Raw genomic sequence first — 18,314 nt, 5'->3', positions numbered from 1 at the left:
AGCGCATGCCTCATACCATCATAGTTACCTTTACGGAGGTTCAGGACCTTGGACTACCTCACTACTCATCTTAATATTATGGTCACTCATCCCCAAGGGTTCTCCCACAACTAGATTGCCAACTAATCATTTCTCCTTGCAAAACCCCCAGTCCAAGATGGTCTCTTCCCTTATTGGTTCCTCAACATAACATACTGGTCCAGAAAACTATCCCATATACACTCCAAGGTTCCTCCTCTATTGTACTGTTACTAATTTGAGTCACCCAATCTATATACAGATTGAAGTCACCCATAATCATAGATGTTCCTTTATCACATGCTTCTCTGCTTTCCTGTCTAATGCTATTCCCAACATTACCACTGCAGTTTGATGGTCTGTATACCAGCCCTACAAATGTTTTTTGCCACTTGATGTTTCCTAACACGACCCAGATAGATACACATCAACTGTACAAATATCTTTCCTCAATATTGTACCAATATCTTATTAAATCAACAATGCAACTCCACCACCTTTCCCTTTCTGCCTGTCCTTCCTCAAAACTGAATAGCCCTCAATGTTTAGTTCCCATCCTTGGTCAACTTGGAACCATATTGCCGTAATCCCAACAACATCATATTCCTTTCCCTTTATCTGCACAACTAATTCATCCATTTTATTTTAAATGCTCCACACGTTCAGCTACAAAACCTTAAGACTAGTCCTTTTAACGTTCCTTGTCCCGTTGCTACTATTTTTTAAACAGTGTTATTACCTAATACAGGCCCTTGATTTCTCTGCCCATCACTTTTCTTATTCTCCTTTGCCTTTTTCTCTTGTTCTTGATTCCCCCTGCCATTATTAGTTTAAACCCTCCCTAACTGCTCTAGCAAGTTACCTCTGATCCTCGGTGCTTCCCAGGGTCCTGCCATTTATCATGTATTCCCTTGCCTTGTTTGGCTTGCCCAAGTGCATCACCTCACACTTATCGAATTGAATTCCATTTCACACTGATCAGCCCATCTGGCCAGGCCGTCTACATCCTCCTGTAATCTAAGGCTATCTTCCTCACTATTTACCACCCCACCAATTTTCGCATCATCCATGAACTGACTGAACAACCCTCCTACATTCTTGTTCAAATCATTTATATAATCCACAAACAGCAAGGGCCCGAAAACTGGTCTGTGGGGGACCCCATTTGAAATAGGCTTGCAGTTGAAAGTACAGCCCTTGATCATTACCCTCTGCTTCCTGCCACTCAGTCAATTCTGGATCCAATTTTCCAAATTTCATTGGAAACATGGGCTGTTACCTTCACTATCAGTATCCCACGTGTGACTTTATCAAAAGCCTTGCTGAAGTCCAAGTAGACTACGTCAAATGCATTTCCACCATCTACACACCTGGTCACCTCTTTGAAAAATTCAATCAAGTTGTCAGACATGACCTCCCTTTAGCAAAACCATGCTGACTGTTCTCGATTAATCCCTGCCTCTCCAAATGCAGATGAATTCTGTTTCTCAGAATTTCTTCCACTACTTTCCCCACCACTAGACTGACTGGCCTTTAGTTTCCCGGTTTATCCCTTCCTCCCGTCTTGAGTAATGGTACTACATTGCCTATGCTCCAGTCCTCTGGGACCTCTCCTGTGGCCAGAGAGGAATTGAAATTATTGCCAGCGCCCCTGCTATTTCCTCCCTTGCCTCACTCAACAGCCTGGGATATATTTCATCTGGCCCTGGAGGTTGTCTACTTTTAAGTCTGCCAGATCACTCAGAACCTCCTCTCTGTCTATGTTAATCTTTATAATTTTATCACCGTCCTTAAACCCACATTGTCTCTCTCCTGAGTGAACACCGACACAAGGTATTCATTTAGAGCCCTACCTACATCCTTTGGCTCCACACAAAAATGACTACTGGAGTCCTTAATGGGCCCTACTCTTTTCCTAGTTATCCTTTTACCCTTAATGTACTTGTAAAACAACTTAGGATTTTCCTTTATTTTACCTGCCAGTATCTTTTCACGTGCCCTTTTTGCTCTCCTGAGTTCCTTTTAAAGTTCCTTTTTTCACATCGTATTTGCCTGTAGGGTTTCTGCTGTTTCGAGCCCTTGATATCTGCCAGAAGGCTCCCTTTTTCTCCTGATCGAATGCTGCATATCCCTTGATATCCAAGGTTCACTGGATTTGCTGCTCCCACTCTTTTTCTTGATTGGAACATGTTGGCCCTGTACTCTGCCTGTTTCCTTCTTGAATGTGTCCCACTGTTCCATCACAGATTTACCCAAAAATGTCTGGTCGCAGTCCAAATCATATCTGATCTTTCAAACCGGACTTCTCCCAGTTTAGAACTTTGATCTCAGACCTATCTTTGTCCTTTTCCATAACAATCACGATCTGCAAAATGCTTGCCCACTGATACTTCACCCACTTGCCCGGTTTCGTTACCTAAAATTAAGTCCAGGACCGCCCCTTGTAGGATCTTCTACGTACTGGTTTAAGAGGTTCTCCTGGATGAATTTTAAGAATTCCTCTCCCTCTAAATCTTTTACACTATTGCAACTCCAGTTAATGTTGGGGACGTTGAAGACCCCCACTATCACTACCCTATTATTTTTACACACCTTAGAAATTTGCCTGCAGATCTGCTCTTCTATTTCTCTCGGACTGTTTGGAGGGCCTGCAGAACACTCCCACCAATGTGATTGCTCCCTTTTGGTTTTTAAGTTCTATCCATACGGCTTCAGTTGAAGAGCATTCTAAAATGTCATCCCCTTAACTGCTGCAATTGAATCCCTGATTAATTGTGTGGTAGCCCCTCTTCTTTTACCTCCTTTCCTATCTCGCCTGAAGGTCCTGTATTCTGGAATATTGAGCTGCCAGTCTTGCCCCTCTCTCAACTATGTCTCAGTGACAGCAATGAAATCATACCCCCATGTTTTAATTTGTGCCCTTAATTCATCTGCCTTGTTTTTCAGACTCTTTGCATTAAAATAGATACTATCCAATCTTGCCAAACTTCCTTGTGACTTAATTGGTCTAGACCATTCTATGCCTGTCTGACTTACTTGATGTCTCTTCTCATTTTGGCTGTGCATCTATCCCTGCTGAACTTTCTTTCAGGAACCCAGCCCCCTGCCAAGTTAATTTAAACCCTCCCCAACAGCACTTGCAAACCTCCCTGCAAGGACACTTGTCTCATTTCAGCTCAGGTGCAGCTTGGCCGCCTTCCCCCAAAACAGTCCCAATGTCTCAGAAATGTAAAGCCCTCCCTCCTGCACCATTTATCCAGCCACGTCCCCCCACAACCCAAAAATGTGCAGAGTAGGTGGATTGGCCACGCTAAATTGCCCCTTAATTGGAAAAAATAATTGGGTAATCTAAATTTATAAAAATAAAAACAAAAATAAAAAAAGAAAGATTTATCCAGCCACGCATTCATCTGGACTAACCGCCTATTTCTATACTCACTCGTATGTGACACCAGAAGTAATCCAGAGATTGCTACCTTCTGGGCACTGTTTTTTAATCTACTTCCTAGGTCCCTAAATTCTGCTTGCAGGGCCTCATTCCTTTCTCTGTCTATATCGTTGGCACTAATGTGTACCATGATATCCGTCTGTTTGTCCTCCCCCTTTGGTATGCCCTGCATCTGTTCAGTGACATCCCTGACCCCGGCATCACATACCATCCTGGAGTCTCTTTAGAGGCCACAGAAACACCTGTTTCCTTTACAATTGTGCTTGAATATAGATGCAATTACTGTTTATGGTATGTCCACATATTACAAGGATAACTTTGTAAGCAATGTTTAAAATATACGCTGAGGTTCTTTCTCGCTTGTCTGTGCCTGTCACACAGCAATGCTGAGTGATGTCTGCATGGACTGTGAAGACATTGAGTGTGCCTCCACTGAGAACACATATGTTAGCAGGGTCGCAGCAAGATAGCCTGAGGACAGAAAAATGGCAGAAGGCTGAGAGAGGCTGGGCAGGGGAAGTATTAACAGCAAGTTTCACCATATTCAAGAACGGCAGAAGCTATGATATAGTGCAAAGGTGAGAGAGCTTGGAAATAGTTGGTAAGTACATGGCTGTACAATTAAAAAATAAATTCTGTTCTTGGGAGTTCTGGTTACTATGTGGCAGTTAAAACCACTTTGCTGCATTCAAATTGGAATAATTTCCAGACATAATTTTACATCAGATTAGTTAATAACGTATTTATAACACTTCTGTCCCAGTGGGACGCAAGCAATATGTGGGAAACAGATGGCGTGTAATTATGGTCCAATCTTTTGTAGATCAGTCGTTTTAGTTTTGAGAGCTTTAATTTTTCACACAAACAGAAACCAAATGCAGTAATAATGCGACAAAGAAAGAGCCTGACGCTGCATCAGACATTATACTGCAACCTCATAGCAAGGTTTACAATCTGAACTACTGTCACCTACCTCAACTAAACTGTTTGAAATCGAAAACAAAAGTGTTTTCCCGGAATGTAAAACATTGCTCATGGAATGTATAAGCTGTTCCAAAATATAGAAGTTGTGATCCAAAAGGTGGTAGGCACAAAATTAACCCTCCCGTTTAAAATTGCAATATTCCATAATCAAACTTTTTTTAATGCTACAACCCAGAAATTTTTGCCTGTGCCACTATTTAGTTTCAAACTACATTTACCTTTTCCAAAACAAAAAGATGTAACATTCTTCCAGCATGGAGCAGCCTAGAAAAATTCTGGGTTCCTAGACAGCGTCCTGGATCTCCCACTAAATTAACATCTTTGATATTCCCCTCAATGTCTGTCTATCACTATCATCCACGTTAACTTATACGCAAAACTCCTTGGCTACCCTTAAACACCTTCTCAATCCTGTTAATCATGGAACCAGGATCATGCCACGCAGAAAAGGAAAGTTCACGGAAGCCTCAAATTATGCAAGAAGTTATAAAGTTCACCCCGGACCCCACAAGAGCTGAAAATATGGCTCTGAAGAAATATACATTTAGTGAAATCCTGCTAGAATGTGCACAGGTTTAGGCTGACGGAATCAGCCTCAGGTGGGATGCACCCTATTGTAGAACAGCCTTTCAAACATTCACTGGGCTCACAAAATAAGAAAGAACACCAGGCTGTTTTCTCCCAAACATAGGACCTGATTTTATAGCTGGAAACAAATTATGCTTTGGACCAAATATGGACCAATAGCTTCGCTGTTGCATCTATCAATAAAAAACAAATTAGGAGATCAGAAGAACTTCAGTTCAAGGTACATTAGTTGAGGCACATAGGTCAGCATATTAAATTTTATAATATGTAGAAATTCAGTAGACTGCAATTAGTTCCATTTAACTGCAAAGCCCATGCTGGAAGAGTACAATTTTCTTGAAGTCACAAATGTAATTTATTCATTTCTGTGGAAGATAATTTCTATGAATTGGACAGCTAGTTCATTACATATAGTTTAATCATCTCTAGCCTTGAACTACTACTGCAAACTACTGCAAACAATATGCTTGTAATAACTTGGAGCATGTTATCGCACTTCCACTCAAGTGATGCTTAATGATTCTACACTAAGTGTAAACAGCATTTTCCCAATTTATTGTTCACACATACTCTGGTCGTTGTAACACAAAGACATTTCAGGCAGGCTTTTATTAAACAGAAGCAACTATAAATATGTGGCACTATTTCGGAGTTTATAAAAATATAGCAAAACATCCGAAACAGGGAGAATGTTTTGTGTGTTTTAAATTGTCAGATAATCCCAGAAAACTAATAGAATTGTAAGAAACGCAAAGTTTAAGGATAATTTAATGCGGTAATATGAAATTAGTGAATATTTCTCTTGCAAATCTAAGCTGCACATCTGACAGCAAAGATGTTAATTTGATGCAGTGGTATGCAGTCATACTTCCAGCTAACAATCGTCAACATACACGGAACATTCACATCATTCTCTGCCAAATTCAAATTTTTCCACTCCAGAGCTGTGCAGAGAACTGACAAGGTAATCTTTCAGGTGATGGCTCTTGGTCAAACAAAGGGTCGGATGAAGAATCTATAATTGAGATATTAATCTGTCTGCTCTCTCCACAGATGCTAACTGGTCCACTGAGTGTTTCAGGCATTTTCTGCTTCAGACTTCAATAGCTTTTTGGCTTCAGGTTTTTGTACTTGCAAGGGTACAAGCAAGGGCCTATAACAGTGCTTTATTCATCATGTACTTGAATTTTAGCCCCAGATTTTAGAGGGGGGGGGGGGGGGGGGGTGGAGAACATCCACAGGATAAAGAGAATTAAATTTTGGAATTGATGATAAACTTGTCAGAGATCCAGGAAAGAAAGCTGCAACAATTCACAATAGATGCAGTGGAGGAATAATGCAAAGAGGGGAATAGTGGGAGACTAAGAAAAGCAGCATAAGACATACCAACATTACTTTGATTGGGTGCAAGGGGTGTGAACTCAGGCTGTTGGCCTACCTTTTCTTGTTTTGTCATCTAGTAGCAAGCTGTTAATTTTCAGCCCCACTTTTTCTCATTGCTGTTTTCCTGCATTTACTGCCTTTCCTGATCAACCAATTTCCTGATTTTAACATTTTTTATAGCTTACTGATTTTCATACATCTTTGATCACTTTTTACCACTTTTCGATTTTCAACAGGAGCTCATTGCGTATACGTTGCTAAATATTTAATCCTTCTCTCCATGCCACCGTGCGCCCCTCTGCCATCCCCTACTTTTATTTTGTTCAGTTGTGTTAAATAGAAGGTTTCATTTTCCATTCCCAGCCTGACAAATAATCTACACTCAAAATGGTAAAGTAGTCTTATCCCCTGACAAGTGCTGACAAAGCTGTACTTCCTGTTTTATCACTCTGAAACTAGTCCCTTTGGGAAGTTAATAACTGGAATAAGGAAGATAATAATGTTAAAGATGATCTGAGTCAGATTAGATCATTCACTGGCGGTGACTTTTTCCTACTGGTGAGTAGTTACTTGGATAATTAATTTCCGCACATTTTTTTTAAGGTGATTTTTATCTGTACTCCGACGGTTGCGACTGAAGAATACAGCAGGTTTACTGTACAGTAGCTGAACAAAATGAAGGTCTTACCTTTCTTGTAAGGGGCACTTCAATAGGAACAGGAACTACCTCTGCCAAGAGACAACCATAGAACGCAACCATAAAAGCAGCAGGGTCATTATTTGGAAAGACAAGCGCCACCTAAAGGTAAATATTAAAGACAGCTTAAAATACCACAAAACAGGAAACTAACATTTAAGAAAAGTGGATGATCAGTCTACGCCAGGTAATTCAGAATGAGCTTAAGCAAATGTGAATTGAGAAAGAATGCAAAAATCGTACATTTATTATAGTAACTTTCACATATTCATACTTCAAAACACCTCACTTCACAGATGAAATTAAACAGTTACAGAAACATATCATAGAATTTACAGTGCAGAATGCCATTCGGCCCATCAAGTCTACACCGGCCCTTGAAAGAGCACCCTACTTAAGTCCACGCCTCCACCCTATCCCTGTAACCCAGTGACCCCACCTAAACTTTAGACACTAAGGGGCAATTTAGAATGGACAATCAATCTAACCCGAAAGTGCAAACTCCAAACAGACTGCCACTCGAGGGATTGGAATTGCACCCAGGTCACTGGGGCTGTGAAGCAGTAGTGCTAACCACTGTACCACCGTGCTGCCCTTCTGCAGTTCCAAAGTCTATTGTAATACTGGAAAGTATTAAATGACTAGCTTACCTGTTTCTACGGTACTGTTTCAAGGGGTAAATATTGGCAAGACACCAGAAAACCTTTTTTTTAATATAGTGTGGACAGATTTTTAAAAAAAATTTCTTTCATGGGATGCGAGCGTTGCTGGCTAGGCCTGCATTGCTGCCCATCCCTAATTGCCCTCGAGGTGGCGGTGGTGAGCCACCTTCTTGAACTGCTGTAGTCCATCTAGTGCTGGCATACCCTGATCATACAACTGGACAGGTGGGACCTCAGTTTCACGTCATGTATTGCATGATTCTGGTTGCCCTTGAAAAAGTGTCTTTTGAACCGCTACAGTGCACATTGTGAAAATACTCTCAAAGTGCTGTTCGGTGGGAGTTCCATGGTTTTGAATCAGCAATAATGAAGCAGCAATATCGGTTCAAGTCAAGACAATGTGAAACTTGGAAGTGAACTTTGGAGGTAATGGTTTACTCATATACCTGATATTCATCCTTCTAGATATTGGAGGTCACGAGTTTCAGAAGAGATGTCAAGGAAGGTTGGGTGTATGCTTTGATGCATTCTACAGAAAGTGCACACTGCAGCCATAGTCTACCAGTGACAGATGGCAATGGATGTTTAAGGTGATCAATGGGCTACTGACTGAGTGAACAGTTTTGTCCTGGATAGTATCAAATTTCTTCAGCTTCATTGTAGCTGCAGCCATCATGGCAAAATGGGACTTGGGCCAGTGGGAGAAAGTTGGGACATGAGTCAATCATGACAGGACATCCAGCGTCTGAACTGCTCTCGTATCCGTGGTGTTTGGCCTAGTTGAGTTTCTGGCCAACAGCAACCCCAAATATGTTGATGATGAAGGACTTGATACTGATATTGCCATTGAATGTCATGGGGAGGTGATTGGACTCTCGCTGATTGGAGGTAGCCATTGTCTGGCATTTGTGCAGTGTAAATGTTACTTGTAATTATCATCCCAAGCTTGGATGTTGTCTCGGCCTTGCCGTACATTTGCATGGATTGCCTCATTATCTGAGGATTGGGGATAGAGCTGAATGTTGTGCAATCATCTACTTCATCTTCAGGTTCCTTCTGCTTGCCCTAAGTTGGATGCAATGTTGTGAAAGTCCCTTCAACTGTGAGTAACAGTATTTTATGACTAGATTTCATTCTAAGTATGGGTTGATACTTGGTGAGGTCCTAATCTTTTCTGAGGAGACTGGTCACAAGTCTTCTTAGTCAAGAGATTCCTGTGGAAGTGTCACACATCTTGTTAGTGTACACCTTCAGAGCCATTGACATCTTGTTAGGATCATCTGCTTCTTCCATTGGTCCAGATTTCATGCACTTGAAGTGATGATGTCCCATCTACAAGTGAATCTGAAGATAGCCTCACTTAGTTTAGCTTGTCAGCTGAGACAAGGTACAAGCGTATGCTCACTGATGTGTGCATAACAAGCTACTTGGGAAGCATCAGCGAGAGCTGAAGACACATGCCAACCCACATTGAAAACCAAAGTGCACAGCTAGCAATGATTCAGAGGTGCTAGTCCTGTCACAAAAGTCCCCTATGTACAAAATGCAATCACCATCAACCCCATTTCTGACCTTACAATAGAAGGAAGGCCATTAACCAATCAATCAAAAGTAGTTATGTGTAAGACCAAGACCGTTGCTCTGAGGAACTCCTGCAACATTGTCCTTGGGCTAAAATGCTTGCTTGCAACAGTTGAAAGCCAATCTGAATAACAGCACCTTTCAGACATTTAGTAACTTTAATGAAGCAACATAAATAACACACAAAGTGAGAATTCATTGCTCAAAAAAATAATCAAATGAAAACTTTAGATTAGTCGTATCCCACAGTTTTTTTTCCATGTCAATCTTCTAATTTATTTTTGGCAAGGTGTTTAACCCTTGAACCCGTTGATACAATCAAACCTCATTACATGCCTGGGCACTCCACTCTATATGCTCACCACTCCATGGGCGCGATTCTCCGCAAATGCGGAGAGTCGTAAAGGCTGCCGTGAAACTGGCCGTGTTTCACGGCAGCCTCCGCGCCCCCTCCCGGGACCCGATTGTCCCCCCCGGTCGGGGCTAGCAGCGCGGCCCTGCGAAGCACGGCATCGCAGGCTTAGCGACCGTCGCTAAGCCCGCGCGCCAAGGGTCACGGCGGCTGACGCGCACGATGACGTCAGCCGTGCATGCGCGGATTGCATGGCTCCAACCCGCGCATGTGCAGATGACGGCATCACGCACATGCATCAAACCCGCGCATGCGCGGGCCGTCATGCCCCTCAGCCGCCCCGCGGACTGATCCTGCGGGGCGGCAGAGGAACAAAGGGTGCGCGGGTTTTGGACCCGCTGCCCGCAATCGGTGGGCACCGATTGCGGGCCCATGCCACCCTTGGCACGGCCGTGGTGCGGCCGTGCCAATCGGTGCCATGGTTGTCGGGAACGGCACTTTGCGGCCGTTTTGACGAACGGTGAGAGCAGGTGTGTTTGCGTTCGTGAAAACGGCCGTAAAGGCCTGGGAACTCGGCCCATCGGCTAGGGGAGAATCGCTGTTCGCCGTAAAAAAAGGGCGAGCAGCGATTCATGTCATGGGGCGGCCGTGGGGGGGGGGGGGGGGGGAGAATAGCGGGAGGTCGGGAAAAATGTCGGGAAGGCCCTCCCGCTATTCTCCGACCCGTCGTGGGCAGCGGAGAATCGCGCCACATGTGTGTAATAGCTAAATCTTAATCTCACTCTTCCACTTCCCTTTTCTAATTTCAAGGTGATGCATTCTTGCAAACTTTGCTGAATACACTGGCAGTATTACATACTTAATTGCTCAAATTACTTTGGCAACTTATTTCAGAAAACATAAAAATCACAATGCAATTGAAAATTTTCTAACTAAAAGCGATACATTCAACAGCCACTCTCGTGTGCGCTCCATGCTCACCCTGTCTCCAGGCCTGACCATCGATTCTTGTTTGGTGCCTAGTTTATGTAGGATATTGTAGGCCACTTTCATACTTCTTGTCCATAGCTTTCCTGTTGATAAAAAGCAATGCCAATAATTTGGATTATTCAAAGGGAAAGTCAAAAATACGCCTTGCACTTTTATATTTCTTAAGTCAATTTACACTTTGAGACCAAATCAATACTACACTCTGAAGAAAACTGGAAGGTATATTTGCAGTCCACAGCAAAAATTCAAAACACTAAACACAAGCATGAACGCTAGCAGACCGTGCAATAAGAGAGAAAGGAAACAAAACTTCCCATTCTTACATTTAAAAGTTATACACCTGCAAAAGCAGACTGCCTGTCCACCATTAAAAAAAACCCTTGTCCACTTAAAGAATTTGCACTGCTTTAAATATACACAACTCACTTTATTGAATGGCAGGTTTATCCCAGCAAATAGAAATTACAATACAGTACAGAAACAAGCCACTTGACCTATTGTGTAGGAGTAAGCTCTTCAGCTAGAACTAAAACGCCTAATCACCTTGCCGCATATCCTTTCATTCCTTCCATTTTCAAATACCTATCCAATTGCATTTTAAATAATATTGTATGAGAGGGAAATAAATCATGAATGGTCCAACATACTGCTCGCATGTACTTACAGTCTGACAACATAATTTGGTGACTCATTCAATAACCATGCCAGCTCATGGAAGACAATAAAGGAAAAGCAAATCTTGTTGAAAATCCTCTCTCACTCTGTTTAATACAATCAAGTAGAGCTCCAGAAAAACATTATTCCTCTTAATTGCACCTAACAAATTGACCTCTACAACTGCAAGTGCCCTCTTCACTCAGGAGCCAGACAGGATCCCTTTTCAAAACCGTTACAAAATCCATGATCACTACATGTTTACATAGTGTGTTCCAAATGGTCGGACTCTCCAATAAACTTCTTGGCAAGCAACACAACTCTGAATTTCCTCTAATCTTATCCCCCAAATAATGCATCCTACTTATTGCTCCACAATGTTTTCCTTTCGCAAGGAGTGAATCAACATTTGGCTGTAGTGGGGAGAGAATGCGGTGGCCCTGGACTTGCTTGGTTTGAGCACTTCAAAGAGCTGACATCAAAGTTAAACATATCTGGTGGGGTGATGGATCACTGGTTCTACCTGCCCTCTTCCATGCCCCCTGCTCGCATTTGGACCATGGGCTTTCATTAGCTTATCATTAGTCTATTAAAATATGTTGAACATTATCCTTATATTCAGGCTTCCAACAACAAGAACTTTCATTCAAATAGTGCTTTTAACTTAGTAAAACATCTGAAAGTATATCACTGGACTGTCACAGAATCCAAGAGTGGTGGAGTACAGATAGAAACCATTTGTTCCATTCAGTCTGTGCTGGATCTTTCCTCATACACTGTAACATTTTTCTTCTTCAACTAATTATCCAATTTCCTTTTGAAAGCTATTCCTGAATTTCTACTGACCACATCATCAGGCAATGCATTCCAAACTACTCCTCATTATCCTCTTGTTATCAGCCCATCAATCACTGGAAAGTTTCTCTTTATTCGGTCTATCTAAACCCTTCATAATTTTACACACTTCCATTAAATCTCCTCTTAGTCTTGTCTATTCAAAGAGGCCGCCAATAACTTATCCAGTCTATACCCATAACTGTAATTGCTAATGCCTGGATATATTTGAGTGAAACTCTTTTGTAGCCTCTCAATGGCCATACTCCAGCTGGGATCTTCATTAAATATTATAGTCGATTCTGTAAACAGGTGGAGCTTCACTTTGCCTGGCCAGAGAACGATGTGGAGTCAGCAGTGTAACATGCCCATTTGAAAGTGAAACCTTTAACTTTAGATAATTAATCGTCTGCCACTGGTGCACAGAGGCAGCAGTGTACACCATCTACAACATATCCCGCAGCAACTCACCAAGGCTCCTTCGACAGAACCTTCCAAACCCATGACCTCCACCACGTGGAAGGACAAGGAAAGCAGATAAATGGGAACACCACTGCCTGCAAGCTCCCCTCCAAATCACTCACCATCCTGACTTGGAATTATATCGCAGTTCCTTCACAGTCACTGGGTAAAAAGCCTGGAAATTCCTTCCAAACAGCATTATGGATGAACCTATGTAAATTCTATGGGTTCTATAAGTATATCTATGGGTGTACTTGGGTGACCCTGTGGAATTCTTTACTGCTGAAGCATGTAGAGCAGTGTTTTCAAACTTTTTTTTTCCGGGGACCCACTTTTGCCAACCGGCCGACCTTTGGGAGCCACACTAGCCGACCTTCGGGATCCACGCCGGTCAACCTTCGGGACTGACATCATTTACGCTTACCTTTAATACGACAGGTGAACTTGCCTGGTCCTCATGATCTCACTCCAATCAGGTTCATAGGGGGAGAGGGCAATGCACATATCAGGTGCAGAGTTCACCCGGTTCCGTTGTGCTGTCTTCATCTTTGCGAGGACGGAAATTCCAACCTCACACATATAGGTCACTGTGAAGGGCAATAGCAACAAAATGCTCACTTTACTCAGCACTGGATACTCCTTGGAGATGCTATTCCAGAACGCTGACAGTCGCATGGACTTGTGGCATTTTTAATGTGCTGTCACAGGTGAGGTACAAAAGTTCAGACTCTTCATTTGGAGTCAGCTGTAAGTTAATAATTGACTCTGGAGTCTCAAACACAAAAGAACCTTTTACCAACCACTTCTCTTTCAAAAGCAGAAATGTCTCCTCTGTAAAGTAGCGACATAAATTATTGATCAATGCAGCCAGATGGAACTGAAAAATGCTTGCCAGTCTATGACACTTCCCTTACTAATACTGTTTTCTTCGATGTGTAGGAGCAGAGTGGGGAACATGGGGCGGGATTCTCCAATCCTGTGGCAGTGTCCACGCCGTCATTAATGCCGTTGCATTTTACGATGCCATGAACGGGTCGCTCCCAGTACTAATTCTAGCCCCTGCAAGGGGCCAGCATGGTGCTGGAGCAGTTCACGTGCGGGATCCGTGCATGCGCAGTTGCACTGGTGCCAACGAGTGGCCTCCTTCAACGCGCCGGCCCCGACGCAACATGGCGCAGGGCTCCATGGGCCCGTGACTGGCGCCGCACCAACCATGCCGGCGCCAATGGGGCCGATTCTCTGCTCTGCGGAGGATCGCATGCCGGCGTCGGGGCTGCGTGGCCCGTTCGCAGGTATTCTCCGGAGCCCGGCCCAGGGCTGGGAGAATCCTGCCCATATAGTAGTTTTGGTTTGTACTCTCATTTGCCAAACTTTCAATGACTTTTGGAAGGATCTATTTCTTCACAGTGCTGAAAGCAATCATCAACCCCTTGCAATTTGAGGTTCAGTTCATTTAGAATTGAAAAGATGTCAGCAAGGTAAGTTATAATTAGTATCCAACTCTCATTTTCCAGTACTTCCCTGCATATAACAACACACACGGGCTTTGCATCCTGACTTACCTTGGCACAAATAAAAATCCATGGGTGGGATTCTGTGATCCTGAGGCTAAGTGTTGACGCAGGGCCACGACAGGGGGCCAGCACAGCACTGGAGTGGACAGCGCCGCTCCAGCTGCTGCTCCTGGCGTGAACTGAGCACCGCTGGGTCCGCGAATGCGCTGTGGCTCCCTTCAACGCGCCGGCCCCTGACGCAACATGGTGCAGGGCTGCAGGGGCCCCCAGCCAGAGAGGCCAGCCAGCCGATCGGTGGGCACGGATCACGAGCCAGGCCACATTGGAGTGTGTGTTGTCGTCGTCCCCCCCCCCCCCCCCTTCCCCCCCCACAGGCCGCCGCCGGACTCTTCAACGCCGAGGTACCTCCGGCTGAGAGCAGATGTGAATGGTGCCAGCGGGACGAGTTTTTTTACGACGGCCGCTCGGCCCAACACAGGCCGAGAATCCGGGGGTGGGGGGGGGAAGCAACCCCAACCGGCACCGTGCCAATTCTCCGCTCTGCGGAAAATCGCGTCCCAGACGTCTGGGTGACATGGCGCAATTCGCGCCGGTCGCGGATATTCTCCGGCCCGGCCCCGGGCTGAGAGAATCATGCCTCCTATCTCAAGAAATCATCTTTATGTTGCTTTGTGCCGGATTTCAGTTTCTTCTTAATGGGCTCTCCATCAAAGGCAATGGAGCTCTGGATGCAGCTCACACCAGCATTTTATCCTGCCGTGGACTCTCCTGAGAAGCTCTCTACAGCAGATTCAGTTGTGAGATCCTGGCCTGTTTGCATCTCTGGCCCTCTCTTCCTTATTGCAAAATGACCCATCTTCAGTTCTTCACACAGTCCTGTTGCTTGCTTGCTGGCAGCTACAAAATGTAGGAATCTCTCCTCTGTGGTTTTGCTCTCAAAGCACGGACGTACAGAGCGCATGACGTCAGTGTAAGTGCCGGGCGAGTGACCTGCTCTCTGCAGCCCCTTCTGCTGGGAAGCCTCCATTGTTCATATTTAAAGGCCGGTCGTGGCCGACATTCTTCACAGTCGCGGCGTTGGGTGCTTCTCCCGTGATTGGGAATGCGGCGACCAATTGCTCCTCGACCCTCCCAACACCCGCCCACTACCCACCTACGGTGCACAATCCCCAATTTGAAAAACCCTGATATAGAGGCTGGGCCGTTAAGTATGTTCAAGGCCAAGATAGCTGGATTTTTAATCAGTAACAGAATCAAGAGTTATGGGGATAGGGTGGCAAAGTGGAGTTGAAGATTATCACATCAAATCAGTCATGATCTCATTGAATGACGGAGCAGACTCTATGGGACAAATTATCTACTTCTGTTCATGTACCTTATGGTCTTATGCAAGGTGTCAGCTCAGCATCACTGTCTCAAGAGCAATTAGGGATGGGCAATAACTGCTGGGCCTTGCCAGCAATGCCGTGAAAGAGTAAATTAAAAAAATTGCAATACAATCTCTCAATCTAAAGAATTAAAAATTTTCTGCTTGGATTGGATTGGATTTGTTTATTGTCACGTGTACCGAGGTACAGTGAAAAGTATTTCTCTGTGAGCAGCTCAACAGATCATTAAGTACATGGGAAGAAAATGGAATAAAATAAAATACATAATAGGGCAACACAAGGTACATAATGTAACTATATAAGCACTGGCATCGGATGAAGCATACAGGTTGTAGCGTTAATGCTTCATACCAGCTTTCAGTTCAACTGAAAATCACACATTTTACTACCTTGAAGTGAACAATTAATAGCTGTGATTACTCCAAATAGCTGCCAAGGCCAGCATTTGTTGCCCACCCCTAACTGGGCAGACATTTTACTGGCTTCACTTGCAGGGAGTGAGTGAATTGCAAAGTCATGGGGAGACACGCGATTGGGAATTTCCCCCAGTCGCTGTGGAGTTTTAACTACGCAGCGTATCACTAATCAGATCCCCAACAGTCAACCTGATTGATAGGCTGGGCCTCCAGTCACATGGGATAAAGGTGAATGAAGGCAGCAATGTGGAAGGGAGGGGGTTGATTGCGTAGGCTGTCCACCCTGGGGGCGAGCGAAGGAGTGTGGAGCCTCACACTGGAGAAAATCCAGAGGTCAGAGGAATGGGGAGGAATCAAGGGCACGTTGGCAGGATTGGAGGGCACAGAGGGGAAGGTTGTTTGGAAGAGGGGGCTTTCGGTTGTGAATGCTACTCAAGCAGGCACCTGGATCCAGGAAGTAGGTTTGAAGATGCGTACCTCCAGACTCCACCAATTCCTTGCCTTGATGAAGCTACCAGGTCTCCAAACGCTCAGGAAACTCGACCATCAGCAGGGGAATAAGGCTCGCAACCTCATCATCACATTTAAAGTCCCAACTTGTCTCCTTGTACAGGGTAGTCACTTGCCCACCTTCTAGCCCCAGTTAGAGCCAGAAATAAGCAATTTGGAGATGGGTTTTGGTTACGGAAGCATATTTGTGAGACTTCAACTCCCCCAGCTGACCCAAACCATTTGTTGAGCCCCATGTGTTTGATAATGCCTTTCATCAATAGAAGGCAGGTTTATGCTGTGATTCTACAAGAATTCTGGACAGATTCCATTAGGATCTTTGCACGAAGGCTTTGCCTTGCATGTCTGTCATTAAATAAGCTTAATTTTTGCAAAGTTGGATTTGTACCGGAGATGGTGATGAATCACATTTGTACGTAATCAAACTCTCAAAACGGGACTCAATTACTATGTGTCACCTAAGACATTAACAAACTAATGTCATACAATTAGCTGCATGTGCTCACTCACAAAAGAACCCAATAATTTTTGAACATATTTTTATAATATCTAAACACTCACTGATCCAGTATTCAGACCTTATAATAGGACATAACTGAATTGCAGTAAATCTTGAAATGAGGGGCTAAGCAATATATATATATATATATATATTTGCATTTCTCAGTCATGCATCAAAGAACCAGGTTGCATTTTTAAAAAAGGTACAATCATTATCTGCTAGCAATTTGAATACACTCTCTAATAAACTATTAAAGTTCACACATTATCAGTATGAAACCCTGCTTTAACAAATGCCTTCACAATAATTTTGATTGAGTGGCTGTCTTAGCATATATATATATATATCTATATAAATAAAATATATTTATCTTACAAAATGTAGAACACAATCTTGAAGAAAAGTTAGAAAGAAAGACAGGTCACTCAGGAAATCAATTTCACAAAAGCAGGACCGTGACTAATTTAAATCGCGCAGCCTCAAATCAGCTCTTCACGCTCCTGTTGCTATTCCCTTACCATGACATAGTGATTGCTTCATCCACAAGGAAGTCTAGAAATAGCTGCAAACAATTGGATGTTAATTGTACACCAAAGAAGATGTCATAATTACCCATATTCTACGTACTAGAGTTAAGTATTTAAAAGGAGAACAAAGGATTTCATGACATTCAAAACCTCGTCTTCCCAATTGATGTCAAAATACAACTAACATTTCATAGGTCAAATGAATGTTAAACCTCTATAACAAAGTGTCTTCTTACCACTATCCACATGAAAACATCAGTCTCAACCATTACAAATGGAGCTGAAAGTAATACCTTAATGTGCAATTAACTATAAATTGTGATAATATAACTGCAACAAAAACAAATTGAGGCCAAGGTATCAAGATTCTTATTCAGCAATATATATGCTAATCAAATGATGAGTTATCATCTGTATGTGATTAAAGGCACTACAATTCGTTAAACCAGCAATGAATGTTATCATCAATGACATTTGGCAACATGCTTTGGTGTCAGAGATTCAGGTAACATTGCGAAATAGAAGCCACATAAAACAAAAATGCCGCGGATGCTGGAAATCTGAAATGAAAACAGGAAGTGCTGGAAAAACTCAGCAGGTCGCGGATAATCTGTGGAGAAAGAAACAAGAGTTGACATTTCGAGTCCAATACGACCCTTCTTCGGCTTGCCAGACCAGCTGACTTTTTCCAGCACTTTGTTTTTATTACACAGTAAAATAGCACTAATTTGAGACATTAACTCTATCTACTTTTGCATCTTAACATCAAGTGTTTAATCTGACTTTAACCATAACTGTTTTCCC

General features: G+C 43.3%; 1 protein-coding gene across 9 annotated transcripts in view; it reads right to left on the bottom strand.

The window, feature by feature from the left end:
- Nucleotides 1–18,314, bottom strand: part of LOC119966517 (disco-interacting protein 2 homolog C) — a 687,551-nt gene that overhangs the window by 219,439 nt on the left and 449,798 nt on the right. For all 9 annotated transcript variants that reach the window (XM_038798337.1, XM_038798340.1, XM_038798339.1 and 6 more), the window contains 2 exons: nt 10,695–10,786; nt 7,110–7,220 (listed from right to left, as the gene is read on the bottom strand). In XM_038798337.1, coding sequence (XP_038654265.1) covers nt 7,110–7,220; nt 10,695–10,786 — 203 coding nt within the window. The remainder of the gene's footprint in view (nt 1–7,109; nt 7,221–10,694; nt 10,787–18,314) is intronic.

Source organism: Scyliorhinus canicula, chromosome 5 (genome assembly GCF_902713615.1).
Source record: "Scyliorhinus canicula chromosome 5, sScyCan1.1, whole genome shotgun sequence".
Lineage (NCBI taxonomy): Eukaryota > Metazoa > Chordata > Chondrichthyes > Carcharhiniformes > Scyliorhinidae > Scyliorhinus > Scyliorhinus canicula.
The sequence above is the reverse complement of the archived record's forward strand: the minus strand, read 5'-3'. Positions and strand labels throughout refer to the sequence as shown.